General features: G+C 38.3%; 1 protein-coding gene across 2 annotated transcripts in view; it reads right to left on the minus strand.

Moving 5' to 3' along the window:
• Window positions 1–615: 615 nt before the first annotated feature.
• The window catches only part of LOC131774802 (telomere-associated protein RIF1-like), a 31172-nt gene continuing 8770 nt past the window's right edge, over window positions 616–23017 (minus strand). For both annotated transcript variants that reach the window (XM_059090883.2, XM_066173385.1), the window contains exons 13-40: window positions 20632–20681; window positions 19618–19725; window positions 18377–18707; window positions 17670–17783; window positions 16841–16903; window positions 16430–16524; window positions 15811–15968; window positions 15311–15415; window positions 14825–14900; window positions 14124–14228; window positions 13869–14018; window positions 13411–13641; window positions 12283–12443; window positions 11728–11788; window positions 11433–11528; window positions 10853–10959; window positions 10254–10317; window positions 10044–10076; window positions 9302–9478; window positions 8424–8522; window positions 8174–8253; window positions 7098–7187; window positions 6984–7012; window positions 5340–6388; window positions 4783–4917; window positions 4410–4613; window positions 3524–3677; window positions 616–2949 (exon numbers count right to left, since the gene is read on the minus strand). In XM_059090883.2, coding sequence (XP_058946866.2) covers window positions 2120–2949; window positions 3524–3677; window positions 4410–4613; window positions 4783–4917; window positions 5340–6388; window positions 6984–7012; window positions 7098–7187; window positions 8174–8253; window positions 8424–8522; window positions 9302–9478; window positions 10044–10076; window positions 10254–10317; window positions 10853–10959; window positions 11433–11528; window positions 11728–11788; window positions 12283–12443; window positions 13411–13641; window positions 13869–14018; window positions 14124–14228; window positions 14825–14900; window positions 15311–15415; window positions 15811–15968; window positions 16430–16524; window positions 16841–16903; window positions 17670–17783; window positions 18377–18707; window positions 19618–19725; window positions 20632–20681 — 4955 coding nt within the window. In that variant the 3' untranslated portion in view covers window positions 616–2119. The remainder of the gene's footprint in view (window positions 2950–3523; window positions 3678–4409; window positions 4614–4782; window positions 4918–5339; window positions 6389–6983; window positions 7013–7097; window positions 7188–8173; window positions 8254–8423; window positions 8523–9301; window positions 9479–10043; window positions 10077–10253; window positions 10318–10852; window positions 10960–11432; window positions 11529–11727; window positions 11789–12282; window positions 12444–13410; window positions 13642–13868; window positions 14019–14123; window positions 14229–14824; window positions 14901–15310; window positions 15416–15810; window positions 15969–16429; window positions 16525–16840; window positions 16904–17669; window positions 17784–18376; window positions 18708–19617; window positions 19726–20631; window positions 20682–23017) is intronic.

Genomic DNA, 23017 nt, shown 5'->3' on the forward strand with positions numbered 1-23017 from the left:
GTTTTTACTACTATTGGCCCGTTGTAAGCAAAAATAAATGGAAGTTCGAATATTTACATTCGGGTAAAAGGTTGCGAGGCTTTCAACGCAACTTGGCCTGGCTTTTCGTCTCCCAAACAATGCCCTAGTAATGACTCAAAGAGTGCACCAAAAGGAAACATCGCCAATAATCTTGAGGACATAACCAACGTTTTTTTATAGTGCCTCAACTGCATTCATTGACGAACTCTAAATTAATTAACTTCATCTTGCCCCCTGTAGGGAATATTTCAATTCACAGCGTGATTAATCCAGCACCAGCTCTTTGTTCAAAGTAAAACATGGCAGCTGCCAGATATTAGGTGCGATACACCTTGTATACTGAAACAGTAAATTGCGTTAGCCTGCATAGCAGGCGTAATTTTGGCGAGTGAGTGCTCAGTACCTTCTTGACGAAAATTATGGCCGCCCTCTTTGATGTAAATGGACGCGGAAGGGTGAGGAGAGAAAGAAATTTGTACCAAGGGGGCTGTCGTCGGTCAAAAATATGGAGAGAGTAATGGTGAGACACCACATTGTTAATGTTAAAAAAATTTCACCAAGCAATTGAGTTTATTGTCCTGTTAGATCAGTTTTAGATTTCTTTCACTTTTACTTATTTCTCAGAAAAAAAAGAGAATTTTAAAGACGCTCTTAAAATGTTTTGTTAATCTCAGCCTGAACGTTCTCATGGAAAAGGCTCTTATATGAAAACAAGTGTGTAACTCACCGTTTCAGAATAAGCTAAAACAACTATTCACCTCAGTGTCGGTGGCTAGCTGTTGATATTTACCTCGCCGCCTCGCAGCTCGGTAACTGTCCACCATAAGCAACCTCCGCGTCGGTAAATAATTGTTAATTTTATCGCCATATAACTAACAGAAAATTGTGCCATCATAAGTTATCTTACTAGACCAACAGACAAAGTGATTTTCTGAGGGTTTTCATCTATTCATTGATACCTCTGTGAAAATGTTTAGAGAGCACTCCAAAAGCTTCAGATACACCTGCCTTCAGCTCGCGCACTGAAAGATTTTTCTCGGACGTGATCTTTAACCCCGCGTGGGTCATTACGCCGATAGAAAGTGGTCTTTTGCTTAACATATGTACGGTTCTGACCCTTCTTCACCGGGATCTTGAATTTTAAGGACCTCGAGGTCTCGAAAAAAGGCAAAAGCAATACAAGCAGGTTATTTTTAAAACATCGATCTGACTTTGGGCTATTTAGCAAGGCCAACAGTTGATGCTGTTGTTAACTGATGCGCAACCTACAGAAGTAGTAATTTCTATCCCCTGAACCGATATGATTAAGTTGGAGGTTAAGCAGACTCGAATCAATTTCATTCAGTTTCTTGTGTAGGAAACTGTTTTTGGGTTACACTACAAAGCCAACATGAAAAAGTAACTTCTCCACAGACTTGAAGACCAGACTTGAAGTTCTCAATTCGTACAATTATCTTACTTTTTTCTGGTCATTGAAACTTTGAACACTACCTTTGAAGAGAAAAGTAGATCTCTTTCAGTTAATCTTCCCTAGGGTTAAGAAGAATGATGTCTACTGGCAGAGGCTGATGTCAATTGACGGGGAATTAGGAGTTACGATTGTATTTTCCCTTACTTTATTACAAAGTATTTTTAAGAGACCTTGGCCTAGATTGTGGACTCGAGGTGGGTAAATCCATGAGATCTCGCCAGATGTGGTTGTCGGAAATTAACAATCGACCGTTCTGGGAGTTTCATGGGTCAAATGTAAAAAGGAAACCACTTCTTCATAACCTTTGGACAACTGCAAATTTTATCGAAACATGAACTTAAAATCGAAATTAACAATTTTGAGAAGTTTTCCGAATATATAGTTATTTTCATGTGCTTATGTATTGATGTTAGAAATAATAACTTCTGATAAACAAGTAACAATTCTTTCCAAGAAAGTTCTTAATAAAGGAGGATTTGAAATCCTTCAAGGTCAACACAATCCTCTATCTTTCAGAATACCCTTAGTAAAACACCACCCGCTTCTAATTTCCAACTCTACGCACAGTTCGCTTTCTCTTACATAGCCATATGAGACCGGCTACCGAAAGATTCAAGTTTGTCACACTTATTGAATGTCTTGAACAGCCCGTTTCTTAGATCTCGGTGATTGCCAACGCCCCCTCAGAGCCTGCACTACGACCGACGTGACATCCGTCAGGCTGTGGTGCGCCTCAAAAATCTCCTCACTTGACAATGCTTGTAAAACATCAGGTGATGCAAGATCTTTAAGGGAACGTAAACAGTTACAAAACCTCTCTTTATCACTGTCTCCTCCGATAGATGTCGTGGAAGCAGAGGAATGATCAGTACTCTCCTGAGCCACCACAGCCGTTTCTTTAGGTTTGATTCCCTTAATGTTTATATCCCCTGCATCTCCCGAATCTTTCTCATCAATTTCCACATTTTCTTCTGGATATGACAGCATTACGTCGGTTCCTTTACGCTCATCGCGCGATTCTTCACGTGGAAATGGCTCCATTAGTTCACAACGAGTTTCAACTTGAGGGCGAGAAATGTCAGCGGTCGCTTCGATAACGTCAGAGTCATGCGCAGAACGCCATGACCCCGTGGTGCTCGCCTCCATCCCCGTCTTATTTGCTCGTGCGTCAACAGTAAGTAGATCAATCACTTTTTCATCATCGACGAAGACAATTTCCGCCTCGCTTCCCTCTGGCCTCACATCGGACGCCATTTCTTCGGTTTCAACAACCAATGCTAGATCGGTTTTATTCGACGAGCAATCTTCACTGGGTTTAATCCCTTCCATCTTAGACTCCACAGCCGTTTGCGTACTTTCTGTGCCGCCGGAACTCAGAGGGTCCTCAACTATTATTGGCTTCATTACAATACCAGCCTCTCCTGGGAGATGCGCATGTTCAGAGGTGGCTACATCTTCTGTTGCGAAGAATTAAGAAAACACGTTACTACGCTGGTCAAAATATAAATTACACCTAGAATTGTAGGCTTCGCATACTGTAATTAGTTTTTGCCTTTGTTCTATCTGAGACTAGAAGGGATTGGGCAGGTGAAGGCATTGAAAAAGTTAAAAACGAAATTTTTGGAAGCAACAAAGAGAAACTGAGACCTTCAGTTTTCTTGGCTTCCTAAAAATACAATGAGACAATTTGTATTTACAAACGCTGTGAGAATGTGGTAACAACACCAGACATACTAAAGAACGAAGGTCTACTTTAGAGTTAAGTTGAGTATTACCCAGAAAACCTTTCACACACAACGCTTCTTTTGAGATAAAACTAAAAATAAAACAAAAGATTAGATTTTTCTCAGTCGGATAAACCCAACAGCATTTACAAATGATGACATTTGAAATTTCTTCCCAATCCTTTATGATTTATTAGGGCTAAAGCTATCATAAATTATTTGTACAGACTTGCAGCTCTCATTTCCGGTAATCCATTTTACTGTAGAATCTTTAGATTACCTAACTGGATCATGGGACTACTCTCACCTTCTTTGTTTTCATTCTCTTCCTTCTGAACAACTTCTGCCGTTAACTTTGCCACAGTAGATTTGGAATTCCTCCCTCTTTGAATTTGATGGAATCTCCTTAAAGCTGTCTTCAGTGTTGGTACTTTGGGTGATTTGATGGGTAGGTTTTTTACCTGAAAAATTACCTCTTTTAGCTTGTCTTGTCATCTCGTGAAACTCAGTTGTCCTTATTTATATAAGGTTTGTAAAAACCTTGTGTGACAATTTCGGCGAAAGCTACGGAGCCCTTTTTTAAAGAAGCACCACTCTCTACGTTGTGAAAGGAGCATGTAACTTTTACGGCCGGTTATTTAAACAAAGTTTACCCGTTGTTTAACAAAACTGCGTTCTAAACTATCTTCAGTTCCGCTGAACCTTTTATCTGAACATTTAATTTAGTGAAGAGTGTCATGAGGGGCGAAAACTAACAATGGAATGAAATTTATTGAATCAGATCAACCCTCTCATAGAGAATCCCTGAGGCCCACTGCTTGTGTGAAAACGCGGTTTGGGTTAGACCTCGTTTAAACGACCGGCCCTAAGAGTTTTTACGATAAGCTGACTTATACATGTACACGCATTTTGATCGGTTCTTTCTTATGATCTATTGTAGGACATTAACAACATTTTACTTTTTCTGTCACATAAAACAAACAGCTTCCATATTGCTGTGGGTCTTTACGCCAACAGATCACAGAAGACCTCAAAATGTGGTAAAAACTTCAGTGACACACTTGGCTGTGCATCACGAAAAACTTTTTTTGTTCTCACTACTGGTAGCACATTGATTGAAAGCCCCGATGTACGACTTTTCTGAAGCAAGTAACTAAAACACAATGCATTTCTGGTGGTTCTGTTTGCATTACCTGCTCCTCTTTCAAAGCTGACAAGTTTCCAATGGTGTGAATATTCTGCGCACGCACCAAGTGACCCATACCACGTGACCAAGACATGGTGAGAATGGAGGGAAGAATCTGTTCAACTGGCACTGTGCAAGACACAAGATCTGGGAACATGCAGTCGGTGGAGTCCTGGGCACTATGGGCGTTGCTCGATGGCAAAGGTCTCCGCTGAAATGAATTAAAAAAAAAAAAAAGAAAGTAATTTAGTGATTTAGTTATGAGAATTTCAAAATTTGGTGTTAGATCAAGGTAATAACCTGTTTGCTGGATAATGTATAGATAGAAGAAGGAGAAGCTACTTCTAAATAATTTCTGGGAGTTAAAGGGAGTTACGTACTTGCTTAACAGCCGTGAATGGAGAAGAGCCCGATGTTTTAAGGTGTGAAGCAATGGTAGTTAGTTCAGCGGTTTTTTCTTGCAAGTCTTCAGAACTGTCATCTTTAACAGGTAGAGCAAACGAAACTCTTCTGACCTTGATAATCAAAATAACAAACAGAAAAAGCACAATTTGGTTAGCGCATGAGACACACAACACAGCAACATCATTTGCTGATTAATATTCACTCGCAAAAACAGAAAGATCGCTTAAACCTTGCTTTTTTCGTTCGTTACAAAACAAAACCTAAGTTTTGAATAAAACAGTTCTTGTCAGATGGGTTGACAACTACCTAGAATCGAAATAAGTTCTAACGATTATCAGAAATATTTTAAAATTCCGACGAAGTCGTCCTTGAAAAAATAAAAAAACGAGAAAAATATCGACTCAAGAAGAAATGGTGGAATTTCACTCTTTAGAAATTAGGCCGTTGAGGAAAACGCTCTCCTTTACCAATTGACAACACCTGAAAATACTAGATGTGCAATAAGATAAATAACTACAGTAATTATTACTACCTTTCCGGGAGGGGAGGGTGAGTCAACTCCTTGCTTGATCGCATGGTATCTTTTCAAAATACCAGTTGTGGGAGAAACTCCCGGGGAATTTCTTCCGCGGAGATTCAATCGACACGGACTACCCCCTGCTGCAAATGGACGAAGGAACTTGCTCTTAGCGTTTAAGACTGGAGACGAGGTTTCATCCCTCGTTACGCCAGCGACAAATGGCTCAGCGGGTTTCTCCATGGGTGTTTGGTCATCCAGCTTTTCAGTCTCTGCCAGTTGCTGACCACTGAGCATAATTCTGCTGATCTCTTGCTCTGTGGGCTCTTCTTGTGGTTTTTCGAGCGTTGGCGTCATCTCGATCTTCTGTTGAAGTTTTCTTCTCGTTCGCCCGGCAACTGGCGAAACTTTCGTCTTAGTTATTGGCTGTTCTTCAACTTTCATAGGCGAATCAGAGTCGAAAACTTTATCTTCTTTCAGAACATCACTCTCAAGTTGCGTTTCCAATGCCGTATCAACGTTTTTACCATCAGAATTCCCTAAATTATTCTGCTCTATTTTCGAGTTTCTCTGAATACTTGCCCTTGTTTGAATTAAACCCGGTAGAATGGAGTCGGGCGGGATCGTGATTTGTCTAAGGGACTGAAAAGGGGACTCAAAGCTTGGCGTTTGTGACGACGGTATGACGTCAGGTGACATCACTTCGTCATCACTGTCCACCTCATCTTTATCAGTTTGCTCTGTTTCGTCGCGCAGGTTTCCATCTTCATTTTGGGAAGATTCCACTAATTCGACAATTTCACATTCTATTCCTTCGACCTCTCTATCGGCTCCTTCACTGATCTTGTCTTCCATTTCTACCCCATTTTCTTTAGAGTCTTCGCCATTATCCATATTTCTCCCAACTTTATTTTCCGTTGTTGCCCTTTCAATGGCCTCCGCTTTGTTTTCGTTTTCGCTCTCGCTTTTTCCTGTTCCTCGCACATTTGAGCCAACCTGGAGCTCTTCCTCGTTCTGACAGACCAATTGTTTCTTGCTACCAGGCGACTGAGGTTTTTCTTCTTCTACAAAGGGGAAGAGAGAAAACACATTAAACAATTTTTCAGTCGATTGTAGTCTCAGGCTATTAGTCGCCCCTTGCTACCGGAACTAATTTTGCTTCCATTATTCTGCCCAAAGCAGCTAAGAGTATTACTAATCCTCTGAATGGAATTCCGCTAGGTCCACAAATTCATCAAAATTCCTTAACAGTTTCCTGATTCCGACTGATACTCTTGGGCAGAGAAGGGAAATGTAAGAATTAAACATCTTGTCCAAAAGTACAACGATATGACACGGCCGGGGTTGGAATCCAGACCTTCCAATTTGGTTTCCAGTCCGCTGACCACTAAATCTCCGCGCCACACTAAACAGTAATGAAACACTAAGTTTGATTGGCTGATAAGGAGAGGATTCAACAAAAATGCTGGAGTTTCATTAAGTTTTAAAGTAAATGGCAAAAAAGGCAGTGCAGAAGGCTAATGGAAGTTCGTTTTTTAACATAACGTCATTAATTTCAGAGTAAGTAGGCGGCGATTTCGTTTGACATCCAAGGAGAATTCCACCGGTTGCCAGCTCTCACGGAAACCCTTTAAAATCATCCATAAAAGAGAAGCTCACCTGGTGAACTGTTTGGAGTCGTGTCACCACTATATGGGAGAAATGAAAAAAAGAGATTCTTGGTTATTGTGACACCTCACACTGGCCTACATGAATGAAGGAATGGATACTCACGTGACATCTCCATGTGACGTAAGAGTGAACTGTGAAAATTGTGAGCAGTCTTGTGAGTGGTCAAGCGCATTGTAGAGTGCAGGAACATCACTGTAGTGAGGAATAAAAAGGATACAAATTATCAAGGGTCCAATGTGCTAAAAATACGTGGTATATTTCATATGTGGTGAAGGCTCACGTCTGTTAAGTCTGACTTTTTTCAATTTTTTCGATAAAAACTTCATCATCGAAGAGTCCGATTGATACTCTGATTATTACCTTGTAAAATTAAGGGTTTACTACCAAGGTAACAAAATTATACAGTACTGAATAATAATAACAATAACAAAAATAATCATAATAGTACAGGGTGTAAATTGAATTACATCCACAAAGTGTTTCTTCGTCCATTGTTTCAGAGTCGAATTTGAACTTTGGGTGCTAGGTTTCGAGGACGAAGCAGTGGAGAAAAACCCTCAGAGCAAGGACGAGATTCAACAAAAGACTCCACCCTCATGTGATGTCAGTTTTGGAAATAAAACCCGCTTCATCGGGAGGCACGAGCTCTCATCATTTTGCCAACCCAACTCCCCATCCCTTGACCATCCCTGTTCTTTATAAATAATGTGTACCATGAATATTTTGCCCGAGTTTAATTTTACGGATCAATGATTTATCATGTTATGCAACGACTAATTTCTGACCAAAATTTCTGATCGGATCGATTTTTTTAAAACGAAAGTTCCAGAAGCTAAACATTAATAAGCAGGAAATATAGAGTCATTTTTTCAACCATTTTCTCTGGTTTACAGCAGAGATGTTGCACTGGATTCCTTAAAATCCTCAAGAATAATACATCACTACCCACAACTGACATTAAAACGACATGAAACGAAAAAGAAAATACCCCTATCCCTTCCCACATCTAGAGTTTGCTTGTTTGTTTGTTGACGTTTTTCAAAGGATTAGCGGGGTTTTATATAACAGATTTATATTATTCAAGTTTCACGGCCTTACAACCACTTTTTACGTTTCACTTTTTAAAAACAGTGCGCAAAAAATTTTGCAAAGAATAATCCACGTTCTAATTTTTTTACCTTCTACTCCGCATGATTTCTTTCTGATGTTCAGTAAGCACGCGCTTCTTTTTCGGAGAAGGGGCAATCCTGACGTATTCCTATAGACAAGAAATACTCACTTCAAATTATATTATTATGTCATTACTTTTCAGCGGAGAGATGGTTACAGAGTCAATCACAATCATACTGGTTATGTGCACACTGGTCACGAGCATAGTGGTCACGTGTCACTGAAATGGTCAGCATTCCCCTACAGATATCGACCAACCTGGTCATCGTCGTCGAACTTGGACAGCGGCAATTTTCTCCTCACATGCGTATTGGCCGGGGAATTTCTAGGGCGTCCAACTTTTGGTGAGCGACTTATCTGAATGTATGAAGAAATTACAGAAAACTAAAGACAAACTGGAAGCAGTAACACCAAATACTGTATTCATCCTGATTTTATCACTTCCTTTGAGTAGACTGTTAGTTCTAACTCTCTGAAAATATTGGCATTGAGGCATTAGCACCACCAAGAATGTCGAAAGACTGTTGTGTGGAGATGTATTCTCGCTTGGTATATACTGAAACAATGGATAGCGTTGAAGGCGCACTCTGATTGGATCCTCAACTCCGAATATCCTGTGCTATTCACTTCCAAGCAACTCGCGCCCGAAGATATTGTGATCGTTGCGGAATAAATGAGTGAACATTATATTTTGTGCTATATTATCTCACTCTTTTAGTGTATATAAAAACAACTATTCACTGCAGTGTCGGTGGCTAGTTGCAGATATCTACCTCGCCACATCACAACTCAGTAAATATCTACCACTAGTCACTTTGGTAAATAGTTGTCAATTGAATATATGGGACGCTTCCAACATCCGTGATCGTACCAGCATGAAGTATATAGCTTTGCTCTTTAACTTGTCGGCTCCGTCTTGATCGGTAGAGCATCCGACCAGAAAATCGAAATGTCCCGACGATAGGGACAAATGTCACACGCCTCTTTATTCGACGATTGAACCTTAAAGCCACCACATCATGAGTAATTTTCTATTTGTTACTATTTCAACTGGAGATGTATTTGCAAATTTTACTGCAAATGTCGATATTCCCTCTAAAAGCGTTCATACAGTCAAAATGTAAACGAATTCTTACTCTTTTAGGTGAAGCATTTTCCACCACTTTCTCGACACTCAAGGCCTTGTGTAAGAAACTGCCCTTCAACTGTGGGGACCCTCCTGAAACTGACGTATGCTTACGGCGCTGAGGAGAGCCTAAGATACCATATGGCAGCGGTTTCACAAGGTTTGCGTGCTGGGTAAGTTCTTCAGACTATTATGATGTTGAGAGAAGGAAAATAGTTAACGACAGATCAAGGGACTAGAGATGCTCATTAAATCTAAGTTGAAGCTAGTCACTCCCAGGAACGACCAAAAGGGAATTTCTCCAAACGATAACAATACATCCCCAGGCGAAAGGGAATATTGCTTGATCTTGCACTAAAGTTTAAGCTAAAATCACACGAAATTAATGCCAGACAACCGTAGAGAACGTATCATCGAATCTTAGAATAACAGGGGTAAAGGAACTACGTTTTTTCTTTCCGCCAAACGGAACGGTCGTTTAATTAACGAAATAAACAAAATATGGAAAGATGTCAAAGTACTAAACCAAGATAGAGAGTCAATAGTTGAAGTAAAAACAGACCAACAAAATAAACCTAGAAAAAAATTTAGCGTGGATTTTTCAAGATGCAAAAACTTGAACTGTAGCATGCCGGAGTCCTTCAGGTATCACTGTTAGATGATAATCTAAATAATGATTGCAAACTAAAAAGAGAACAAGCACAACGGTGAAATAAGGGTTATTAAGGGGAAACAGAAAATGAACTACTTACTTCGAGATCCAAATGTGCGTCTTTGTCTGAAATCTGAATATAATAATAAAAATTTTAAGAAAATATATAACAAAACAAAAGAAAGTTGATCAGAATAAACACGTTTTTTTTTTCTTTCGTTTACTTCATGTTCGTTTCATAGCCACAAAGCACATTAAAATGTACCCTAAATATTCTGCTACGAAAAAATAACCAAGTCGGCAATCGTACCTTAATATTTTCCCAGCCTGGCAAAGTAAGTGACATTTTATCTTTGGCAATCTGAAGAACTGGTCTGGGAAAAAAAATCATGAACATTATCAACAGGTGATACTTGGGGAGATAAAGAAAAAGTATCAGCAAGTTGATTAAAGACCCTAAATTGTAAAAGCTTCTCTGTAGCCGATTGTCGAACTTAACCCTTACAGTTTTGACCAGCATCTAATTTCCTCTTACCGTACCACCCCCTGAATCACTCATTAACGTCACGAGAATAAGGAAATGATTACCAACTGAAGCAACTCTTGATTGTTAAATAAATTCTCCTTCTCGATGCCTTAGAAACATATAGTGAACAGTACGGAGAATATATACGCTGATGTTGGGGTGTAAAGGGTCACATCCTTTCGAAAACACAGCTAGAACTCCATTACAAGTCAGACCTTTCCCTACTTTCTTAAAACGGATCTCCTGGACCATTCAAGTTTAAGGTCCCAGAAAACAAACTCTCACAACAGATGGATTGTTGATGGATGGTTATCAGCTATTAAAAAAGTAACCACACTGTCTATTTTGATGTCATTTCCAGAGGTAATTTTTGTTTTATATACCTTAAGGTTTCAGGATACTCCAACGTTCGCGAATGAGCAAAAGTAGCATTCCAAAACATGACAGCGTGGTTCTTGATACTCCTTTTGGGATGAACTAACGTCACTTCCTGTTAAGAAAAATTAATAAAAAATTACGTTATTAAACCCCTGGATGAAGGCTTCACTATTAAATAGAAGCTTATTTACACTTTCACGCTCACTATTTCCCAAATTGTCGCCCACTATCCGAGACAGTCGGGGATTTCAAGATTTCGAGTTTTAATTTTTCGAAAAAAATTTTCTGAGACGGTGGGGAAATGGTGAAATCGCCGATAGTGTGGAGTTTTCCTGACAAACTCCAACCCTCTAACTTCCAAGATCTGATTGTTAATTCTCCCCTCTAGCTACAACACATTTCCTTGTAGATTGGTTACGAGAATTTGCTGTTCGTTCAAGATAATATCTTGCACCTGATAAGTTCGAGTATTCTCACTACCTGTTTGCTGGATAATGTATGGATACATAAGGGAGAAGTTACATGTTAATCACTTCCGAGAGTTAAAGGTTCAGAAGGACAGAATAAAAGCGCTTCATAACACACCAGGAGAGGAGACAGGACAGATAACAGGTCAGAGTTGTACGGCCCACCATGGCGGCTCTGTATGCAGGTGAGAATATCAGACCACAGCTTCTCAATCTGGAAAAAATGATATTGTGCTTAACACGCCAGACCAAGAAAAAGCCAATCATCTCTCATAATCTTGACTTGAATAAGAACTTTTAATGATTCACCTCTAACCATGATGGGTAAAAATGAGGAGGCAGCGCATAGGGTACATACATCGGTGCAAAAAAGTAAAGAATTAAACATGAAAATATCTGAAGTTCTACCCTACCTTTTGAATAAGTCTTGCAGAAAACAGCCTCTTGTCCAAAGAGCTTTCAGTGATTTTCGTGCTGCGTGAGAAAAAAATCACCACCTTTTGTACATGCAAATTAATAAATTTACTTATTTCCACACGGTTCTTTCTTCGCAATTTCAAATTTGTAACTTCCTTAGGTCCCATTTGATCTCGTTTCCTCATTAAGGGTTTTCTGTGCAAGAAATACACTGTGCGTTTTAAGTCGTCACATACCAGGCATAACTATGACGATACGTGGCAATTGGGCCTATGGCATCACAGCTCTTATTCATAAAGATTAAAACGTCTAACCATTGGTAAAGTAATCTTGAACACAAAGGAATCAATTTGGTTCAAATGAGTGCTGGTCTTGACACTAGCTCAAACCTCCAACATCGTGCATAGCAGTCCAACACTCTACCAGTTTTACTAAACAGGCAACAGTTTCAAAGCCTCCTTACACTTGCGCCAAGATCGATGATGTCTTTGGTAACACGCAGAAACGGAACCGCTCTGCGATTATAAAAATAGCATCATACACTGTTTTACCTTGTGTGCGCATTCTCTATGTAATGCACCAGAGCAGAGCTCAGAGTCTTCAGAACAGCAGTTATGGTCGCAGTTCCATTGATGTGAACAAACAGGTAAGACAGCTTGTCAATTAAGTTCGTAAGAGCAGCTGCTAGAATACCAAGGGCTTGGTTTGAATCCTAAGACGATAATATAATCAGTGCGTTACTAAAATTTTTAGTATATGATTGGCTTTTTTAAAATTTAGTATGCGTAATTTTAAGGCGAGTTAGGTGCAACAGTTGTACTTTTTACGTCTTCTTTCATCATCAACTAATTATCTCAATAAAATTAAAACCTGGAGTAATGGGACGTTCCAGTAATCTGTAATTAAAAAAATTTGAGAGACATTTTCTGAGGTAATCAGCCCTCAGAGAGAGATATGAATAAAGGCGTATCTTTCGGCCCGGAGCGCAGTTCATTAACCTTTTAAAACCTAATTTCTCACCACACTATCACTCCTGAATCACACATTTAAGTAATGAGAATAAAGGAAATGGTCAGCAGGGAAGGAATCTTTTGATTGGAAAACAAATTCTCCTTGTCAGCACCTCAGGAAATATATAAAAACAGTATGGAGAATATGCATACTGATGTTAGGGTGTAAAGGGTTACCCATAGAGCTACTGCGTCTCCCATGCAGGCAACTTAACTGTCGCCAGAAATAAAGGCTTCCAATTATTAATTTTATTCTGATTGGCCAAAAGCGTACGGTGAATTTTCGAAATAAGCGCCTCAGACGTCATCTAGCTCTAGATTATACAACAATCATGTCAAGGACACTCAAGGTCACGAGTAATCATGCCATGTTTGACCGCGGTGAATGTTTTCTAAGGGTATTCATGTCAAGTTCGCACGCTTTGTATTGCTTGCTGATTAGTATATTTTTACAAGTTTGAAAATAAATTATCAGTTCCACTCACTTTGGTAACCAATTTTTTTTCTTTCAATTTATAATAAAACAACTATTAGATTCGTTTTCTCGGTAACAAAAATCAGCTTCGGCTGATAACCCCTACCTTGACCTTGATTATCCTGGATATTACAAAAACCTCATCAAATGATTGTTAAGAGTAAGGCGATGAGAACGATATTTCACATTATTACCTTACTGTTCCTCGTTCTCTCACATGCAGACAGTAACTTGGCTACCACGCTAACCATGCTCGTCATATTGCCCATGGGCCGTTGGAATCGTTTATTCCACTTAGTAGGGGTAGTGTTGGGTGACTTTCCTGATGCTGTGGTTGCCATGTCAAACAAACTTGGAGTTGAGAAATCAAGGCATTCTATAGCCACCACAGTGAGACTGACAAGCGTGTCAACAAAAGCGACGCCCTGAAATTTAACGAAAACAACTTCTATGAAGAAAGTACAAACATGCGATCATCAAAACGTCCAATTTTGACTGATCAACATGTAGGGGAGCAAAACTGTACCTGAAATTAGGTAAAAATTGTCAGTTTTCTACAAAAATACAGCGGGAAAATAGAGAATTGCCATTATTAATACTAAGTTAAGTTAAATTTTACCGTACAATTGTTCTACTGAAGAGCTTACCATACCTTAGATTTCCAGTCACCCTCTATTGTAAGGATCTTTGCGCACAATTCTTCACAGCAAATGTTAGTTTCAGCCGTGGGAACAAGAGCAGCAGCGCGAGAAAAGGAACGGTACAGCTGTACCAGAGTCTTGCCCACCTCTTTGCCGAGAGTCTGCACATGAGAGAAGCATCAAGGCAAAGGAATAAGGAAAAGTGATTCTACGGAAACGGGTCTCCAAGTTTTCAAAATACTAACTAGCACAGCTGACAAGCATACCTGTGGTAAATCTGTATCCAAAAGATATTTTACCGGAAATATTAGTGCCAAGTACAGAGTGCTGAAGTCATGCTCTAGGGCATCTCCTTGGTTGACATCATTCGTCTAGGATAAAAAGATTTAAACAATCGGACTATGAGCTTGAGATTTCTATCACGTGATAGTCAATGGGTGCGTGGCCAAAATCAACTAATGCACTGATCAATTCGAAAATTTATCGTCCCCAACAACCCCCCCCCCCCCCCGGGTAACCCACGGATCTTTCACCGTCGTCCATGCCCAGGGGGTGGGAAATTTGAACCTTGCCTGGATGGGGTGGGGAATTTGACGCATGGAATGCACGTGTTTTAATTTCAAGTATGGAGGAGTTTAAAGGTCAAGAGTCCATTTTAACGAGGAAATGGCCTCGATATAAATTTTCACATCGTATAATGACTCTCATCAGCGAAAAAAACCAACGGCGGCACCGAAAGCTCATATGACTTCGCTAAATTCTACAACACCGTTTACCACACAAAGAATGAAGCAATAAAAAATTGTGCGTGAGTGGGGCATTGGAATATAATTTTTTCTGGGGAGGGAGAAATTGAAAACACCGATCTTCAACAGTTTAAATGCGCGGGAAAGGAAGGGATAAAGCTTCTAACTGATCGATCCATATTCCCCATAGAAATCAAGAGCAAATATTTTCATTGCCAAACCTTTTGAATGTGTGCACTTAGGTGGTTAACAACGCAGCTCCACAGCCTCCAAAGAGTGTCTTTACCATTAACAGAACTATGAAAATTTAAAACAATTTAAAATATTTTAAGCATTTTCATCTCAGCAAGAGCAAAATAAAAAATGAAAAGATCTTTGCAATAAATTACGTATCAGTTCGAATCATGTTAATGAACAAATCTCAAGGACTTCAATCTCAGTTGGTCAGAACTTTACACAAGGATCGTAAGATAACATGTAAAAATCATGTTGATGTCCTATCTCTTTTGGGACGCTGTACTTTTTAGCAGGTATCTCGGGACAAGTTTTAATCCTAGTTGTAATAATTAATTCTTAAGATTATTCATTCCACAAATGCAGTTTTCACAAACCCTACACAATATATTTTGCGTATAAAATTCATAAGGCAAATAATTATCAAAAAGGTTCTCATACACCTTTCATTCAGTTCTAACATTGCACAGTACCTTGTTCCCTTTTTGAGGAGATTTAAAACAGTCTGCAAAAAGAACAACTGTCCAGAGGCTGCTATCATTCCACAATCAACAAGATGCTCAAATGCCAAATGAAATCTGTAAATAAAGCATGACGTTATTGTACTAAATGCTTATACAACCTACTTAAAAAACGTATATACCCCGGTAAGCTCATGCGCAAACGTCATCATTCCCCCACTCCCCACCCACCCCCCTCTGAGCAACCCACAAGGGAGTGGCGATTGAACCTAGCTGGGGAAGGGAGGGAGGGATTTGAAAGTTTCTAACAGATCTATGAATTACATGCAAGTAAGCTCCCCCTCCCTGTGTTCTCACTACAAAGTATCCTAAGCATGTAATTGCTCTGTTTGATAAAAGAGAAGAAAGCTAAACTTAAGTGTAATTGCCATGACACAGCGCCCTTTCTAATGAGGTACTATTCACTCAAAGTCCAAGTGGTATTACAATCGATTTGAGAATTATTCTCAAACCTCTCATCCTGCCAGGTATTTTCCAGTAAATGTGGAGTGAATAAAAGTTGAATAAGGAGAAGAGTTGGTGATCCTTGCGGATTTTCTCTAGAATGAAGTGATGCCGTGTGATGACTTAAAATTTCAGCAGGCAGCCTAGACAAAGCTTCAAGCATTTTCTGTTGTGGAAAAATTAATGATGACAAAATTAATCTACAGTATAACCGTTTTCCCTCTTAGTATTAATCAAGAGTGCTTCTTAAAGGAGTATTGCAAAATCAAAACCAATGGGAGGCAACCACCAATGAAACAGAACAAAGAAGCAGTCAAATCTCCATATGTCATGGAGGAGTGATAAAAGATTTGGCATCTTAATTTTCACCTTACGTGACAACCTGGGATTGGCTATCCTTTAAATGATCTAAACTATCAAATAAGCATTTTCATGAAATATCCAATTCTCCATTGTCTTCATTTATGAAAATTTCCTTATATTTCCTACAGCCAACAGGAAAGTAAATATTTATGGCACAAGCTACAGAACAAGCAAAGAATGGAAGGCAACTAGAGTACCAAGGGGTGAAGGGGTGTGTATAATTGATTGTTAATAAAAATTATCAATGATTTCAGTGAAACTCACAAGCACTAAAGACGATGACATGAATGAACTGTCCACCAACTCCTGTGTAACAGCAAGAAGTGGAAGGAAAAATTCTCCACACTCTGACAATGGACCTTAAAATGAAAAATTGAATTTGTGTTTTTTGTAGAGGAATGTTCTAGTACACAAACCTTTTGGAATTTTCTGTTGTTTACCCTGTTATGCTTAACTAATGAGCATAGTAGTGCATGTTGATTTACAAATAGGATATGATGTAATCGTGTTCATTTAAGTGGAGCCCCTATCAAGCAATTATTGCAGCTGTGTTTTCTATCAATAAATCTGTGTGTTGCAGACAACAAGAGATCACCACAAATTGTCAATAGATTACATAGGAGTTTGAGTAGAGACATGAACCAGCGGAGTAGTGGTATTAACTTAAAGGAGTACCTTTTTCCAGGACTTCCTCAATTCTTTTAACAAGCAGGTTCCACACTCTGATACCCAAAGGTTCTACAAAACAGAAATTACAAAATAATATATTAGAAAAAATCGACCCACTCACTCCAACAAGTGAACAAAAATGAATTTATCCTTTCAATGTTAATAAATTTTCAAGCAGAAGAGTAAGGAGAGGTAAGAAAACTTTCAACTAAAGGATACTCTTTGACTGAAGATTAGATTCTCTCATTTAAAATTATAAGGAATGTAGGGAAAAAAGTAATGAGGTTTGATATCTGAATCTTTAGAGAGAAAGAGTTCAACCAATGGCAAAGCATACAGTACACTTCTCATCTCTCAATCTATTTTATTTCATCTATAGCAACAATTCACTGAAATAGAGGTGGCCAGTGGTGGATATTTACAGAGCCATAAAGCAGTGAGATAAATATCCACTGCTAGCCACTTACACCAAGGTAAATATTTGTTTTGGTATATACTAAGACAGTGAGATAGTACAGCACAAAAAGATGTCTTTAACTTATTTATTCCTACTATGATTACAGTATTTTTAGGTGCAAATCCCACACCAGTTGCTTGGAAGTGAATAGCTAAGGATATTTCAAAGTCTGGGTAACCAATCAGAATGTGCCTTCAATGCTATCCACTGTTTCAGTACATACTCAATTGACCTATCCATTTAGTGCCTTTAGTTGTGCATTGAATTATCAAATATGGGTTTGAAATGTTTTCCTAAATTTAATTATCAGTGATTCTTGTAAACACAATTCTATCCCATGAATAAACACTTTTTGGTCACGTCATCAGTTACATTTACCTGCAAGATCTTTACCAAGAGCTTTGAAGACTTCCCTCACAGCACTTGTTAATAAAGAAGCATGTTTCTTAAACTCCTCTGGTTTTTTGAAAGTTACCATCTGCAATCTCTCACCTAAGATTAAAAAATTAAATTACAGTATTATAGTCTAAATTCAAAACTTCAGAATCCAGTTGAAAATAATTGCAACAAAAGCAAGTTTCAATTAAATGTTAAGTGTCTCAAGTAGTGGGGGAATGCATGGCTTTGCTTCATTTTTCTCCACGAATGGTAGAAAAAATTGTCCCACCAACAGCAATTCAACCAATCTGACACAAGAATAAAACCAATCATGATGTAATAACTGATGTTTTCTTTCTTTCATACCATATCATAAGTTCTCAATGGTTCCATAAGATAATTAATCCCTTCATTCCAGGTTGTTAATTTACTTTAGAAAATCACAGAAATTCTACAGCTACAATGTAGTATATATTCTGTTGTAAATTTTGTTGTCCTAATTAAAGTAGGCTTAATGTAAAGCAGAAGTGGAGAGAATTTTCTAAGTGCTTCACACTATATTCTTGTCCTTTTAAGACATATACCAATGAAAACCCTGCATTCTGACAGGCTATTGGCCGCTTAAAGTAAATTTTGTTTTTGTTTTTTAAGGATCTCAATCAATCAAGAAAACTATGGTAACATTATCAATACCAGAAATTTCTTACCCAGTGAAACAATAAAATCAGAATTTGAACTAAATTCAGTGTCTTCTGTCTTCAACAATTCCATCAATATCTCGCACCCTTGTACAAGAAGCTTTTGTTTCACTGGTTTGGCAAAGCTTGCATTTAACACAGTTGGTGTTCTTGGAGTTCCCATGTCTTTGAGGGATCTGCGGATACTTGACTTGGGTGTTTCTGCCATCATGTCTGACAAGAGTTTGTTGTTTGTTGGTGTTGGAGGGCATTTGAGGTCACTGAGCCATTCCTTGGTCTTCAATGAGCTAACTTGATCAATGGCTGTGCCAAAGACAAACTGAAGAAGTGGAGTGCAAACCTAGGATAAAATAGAGTACAATGTAAATTTTTGTACATGTTTAATTTATGTTCAAGACTACATATCATTTTTAAAGTCAAAAAACAACCCTTGATCTAATGATATCTACAAGTACAATTCTATAGAATAAAATTGTGGTAAAGAAAAAATCCCTATTTCCTTGTGACCAAAGGGATACCCCATGCAAATATACTTTTACCACTTAAGAGAGTGTTTCATGACTACCTCATACCTGATAAAACAGTGGCCAACAGAATAAATTTGACGAATGCAGACTCATGACTTTACAACATCCACCATCCTGACAACTATCTTTTAATGTTGGCGTTCCAAAAAAGTCATCATCAGTGGCCAAACGTTTGACCCTTTCATTTCAAACATCACATTGGCAATTCTCCTAAGTTATTGTCTGCCATACAATTTTTATGATGTTAGCTTGGTAAATTTCGAATTGGATCAACTTATAATCCTGTGATTGATATTTTTCTGTATTCTCATCACTTGTTTGCTTGATATGTTATTGATAATGTAACAAGAAATTCTAGCTTGGTCATTTAATTTTATGGTAGTTAAAGGGTTAAGGCACTGTTCACCAAATTTTAGAAGAAATAAGATCAGAGAGCTCAATGGGAGAGAGCTACACTTCCCTATCATCTGATTGGCAGTATTTTGGAAGGCATAGTGTGATGATTAACCCTTTCACTCCCATAAGTGATCAAGACAGAATTTCTCCTTAAGGTATTGACACAATATCAAGCAGACTAGTGATGAGAATAAAGAAAAACATCAGTTAGGGGATTATTGGTTGATCTAAGACTAAATTCCCTGAACTAACATTATGAGAAGGGTATGGCCAACAGTGACGAGAATTACTCATGAGATCTTGGGAGTGAAAGGGTTAAAATTATACCTGATCAAACAATTCTTGAACTTTTGGACCCAATGAACAGACAAAGTGCCACCAAGTGGAGAGTCTGGCAGCTTCAACTGCTTCATTTCTCTCCTTCACAGCAAGATTCTGGAAACAACATATATGGACAGTTGACGATTTTTTTTTTAAATTGTAAATATTGTCATTTATTTTAAATTGGAAATAATGTAACTGAACAAAGAGCCACCCAGTGGATCTGTCAATTAAACCATTATTATTACCATTATTATTATTGTTATTGTTGTTATTATTATTATTATTATTATTATTATTTTATTATTATTGTGTCACACTTTTATGGTTATATTTAGTTACATAGTATAAAACAAGATCACAAGAGCAAGAGGCTATAAATTAAGTGAGAATTTTGCAGCACCATTTGAAAAAATTGGCAAAACAAGGCCACATGGATAAAAAAACAGTTGTTTCAAGAAAGGTTGTTGGAAACGACAAAAGTGCAATGTTTTTGAAAGGTAATCTGGGTATCCTGTAATCAAATTATTTTAATAAGTGACAGAAATAGATAACCAATAAATAACCCAATCCCCTATGCTTTGCCTTACAGTGATGATTTCTCAGATTTCCCAAAATCTTGAGGTCAAGGAAACATGACATGAAAACTACCCACAATTATTCTTTTCCAGATTGCTGAATGCATTTCTATGCTTTTATTCAAGTAACCTTCCTTGAGACAGCTGTATATGGCAATATATCCATTTTACACATTAATCATGTCCAAGGCAGCCTTACAAATGACATCGGGTAAAAAAAGGAAACACACACACAACATACATCTACTGCTGTACATGCATGATAAAGAATTTGATGAAGAGAGTGATTTTTTTTTTTGGGCAATATAGTCACTATCAATTTTAGAATGTAACATTTCAACTGTTCTGTCCAGGGTCACTTGTTACTGCTTGGCTGCTGTGGTTTGCAGATTGCAAACAACCAAGAATCAAATTTTGTATATATGTATATATCTTTTCTCACCCTTAAAGGAGTCAGAATAAGCTTGACCCTCTTTGGACTGCCGATGACATCTAGAAATAATCACATGTAAAAGAAAGTAATAATTATCTCAGGTTTTGCTTCACCCTTTGCACCCTGAAATCAGTATGCAAGTTCTCTGTACTATTCCCTCTATATTTCCTATACTACTTTGAGAGAGAATTTGCCCTACAATCAAAAGCTTCTTGAAGTTACAATCATTTCGACTTACTGTTTGATTCAGTGGTGATACTGTTGAGTGAAATTTGATGCTTATTATTCAGAACAGTCTAATGTAATAGTCAAGGAGAAGATGACAGAAAGAGTCGACCTAATAGCACCCCCCACTACATTTGAGGTTTGATATCAGATTACGATAAGTTGACACCCAGAGATAATCACTACATTAGTCATAACCACAAATTGTGGGGTCAGTGTTGGAAGTACCAATAATTATGTGTTCAGGAACTTTCAGCAATACACCCAGAAATACCCAACCAAATAAAATAACATTTAGAAGGGTGATGTAACTTGGCAGTTAGTTAATGTGGAATAACCATTGGTATGGGTTACCATGGCAACACTAGCTGAGGAAACCTAGAAAAAAACCTGATTTTGTGAATATAGACAAAAAGCTGAAAAGAACAAATGGCAAATATTATTCACTCAAAAAAATACCTTACCATGGATCTTGCTTCATTTACAAAGGCAAAAGAAATCAGTGGAAATAACTTGAAGGCTTTGAGGACATTAAGTTTTTTTTTGGGAGAATGTCATGTTGAGAGAAGATATTATTCAGTGAATGATAGGTATACTAGGAGAAAAAAGAAACCTGAGTGCACCCAATTGGAGAGGAACCTTCCACCTTCTTATTAGTACTTTGGATGTTCTACCAGTGAGCTGTAGGAGACTGGGTTCAGACAAAGCTGTTTAACTAGATCCATATTGCATTAATTTTTCTAGCAATAATAGCCAAGAAATTTCAAGAAGTGATATTATATTCACAGAAACTAGTCCTTAAGGCTTTTTTTCAACAATAATGCTTCTTGAAGGAAATTCATTAAACTATGGAGTTGAGGCACAAGCTTTTAATGGAAGCTTTGCTGAGGTTGCTGTGGAAAGCATTCTGATCCTGTACTTCAGAGAAGTTCTGATGTAATGAACAAGAATATCTGCACATACAAGATGGCATCTATCACTGAAAAAGGGAAAGGTACATATCTCCTGCTATGTGATACATCTCCTGTGATATGTCTCCTGTTAAGCAAATTTAAGGAACAGAGTTTGTTGGCACAATTCAAGTTTTGAGGATGGCTACAAAAACATTATGCTGCTTCTTCTAAAGTTCATCAGAAGAGCATGATACACACTGAAAATACAAGGCAACAACTGAGATTATCCTAACATTTACTCTGTGGATACAGAAAATTAGTACTGTTGACTCCCAGTTTATGTCATTACCCACTGAAAGTTAATGAGTGTCAATCATCCAGTGAAAAGGTCACCATCATTACTTTGTGTGTCGATCTGAGAGTCAGTAAGATCTGATGATAGCTCCCATTGTAAGGATTTTGTTGGTGGATCAGATAGTCAAGAGAGCTCCTGATCACAAGAAGTTTATTTTTTTGGGGAGTCCTGAGCTCTGATAAGAGCTCATGACTGCAAGAAGTTTGTGGTTTGATCAGGGAGTCAATCAGCTCTGATGAAAGCTCCTGACCACAAGGAGTTTGTTGGTCAATTGGGGAGTCAACCAACTCTAATAAGGGCTCCTGATTGCAACAAGTTTGTTCTTTGATAAGAGAGTCAATCTGCTCTGATAACAGCTTCTGATCACAAGAAGTTTGTAGGTTAGTTAAGAGCTTCAGATTGCAAGGAGTTTGTTAGGCGATTGTGGTGTAAATGTGCTCTAATAAGAGCCCCAAATTACATTAGGTTTGTTGGTCAATTGAGGCATCAGGGTTGGTTGGTAGGTTGGTTGGTTGGTAGGTTGGTTAAGAGCTTCAGATTGCAAGGAGTTTGTTAGGCGATTGTGGTGTAAATGTGCTCTAATAAGAGCCCCAAATTACATTAGGTTTGTTGGTCAATTGAGGCATCAATAAAATCTGATAAGAGCTCCTGATTGCTGTAAGTTTGTTGGTCAATCAAGGAGTTGATGAGAAGAAAACATTTGTTGTTTGATCAGGGAGTCACTCAGCTCTGATAAGAGCTCCTGATCACAAGGAATTTGTTGGCTGGTTGGGGAGTCAATCAAATCTGAGAAGAGCTCCTGATTGCAAGGAGTTTGTTGGGCGACTGTGGCATCAATGAGCTCTGATGAGAACACCCAAATGAATGAAGTTTGTTGGTCAATTGGGAAGTTAATCAGTTCTGACAAGAGCTCCCAATGGCA

Source organism: Pocillopora verrucosa, chromosome 10 (assembly GCF_036669915.1).
Source record: "Pocillopora verrucosa isolate sample1 chromosome 10, ASM3666991v2, whole genome shotgun sequence".
Classification (NCBI taxonomy): Eukaryota; Metazoa; Cnidaria; class Anthozoa; order Scleractinia; family Pocilloporidae; genus Pocillopora; species Pocillopora verrucosa.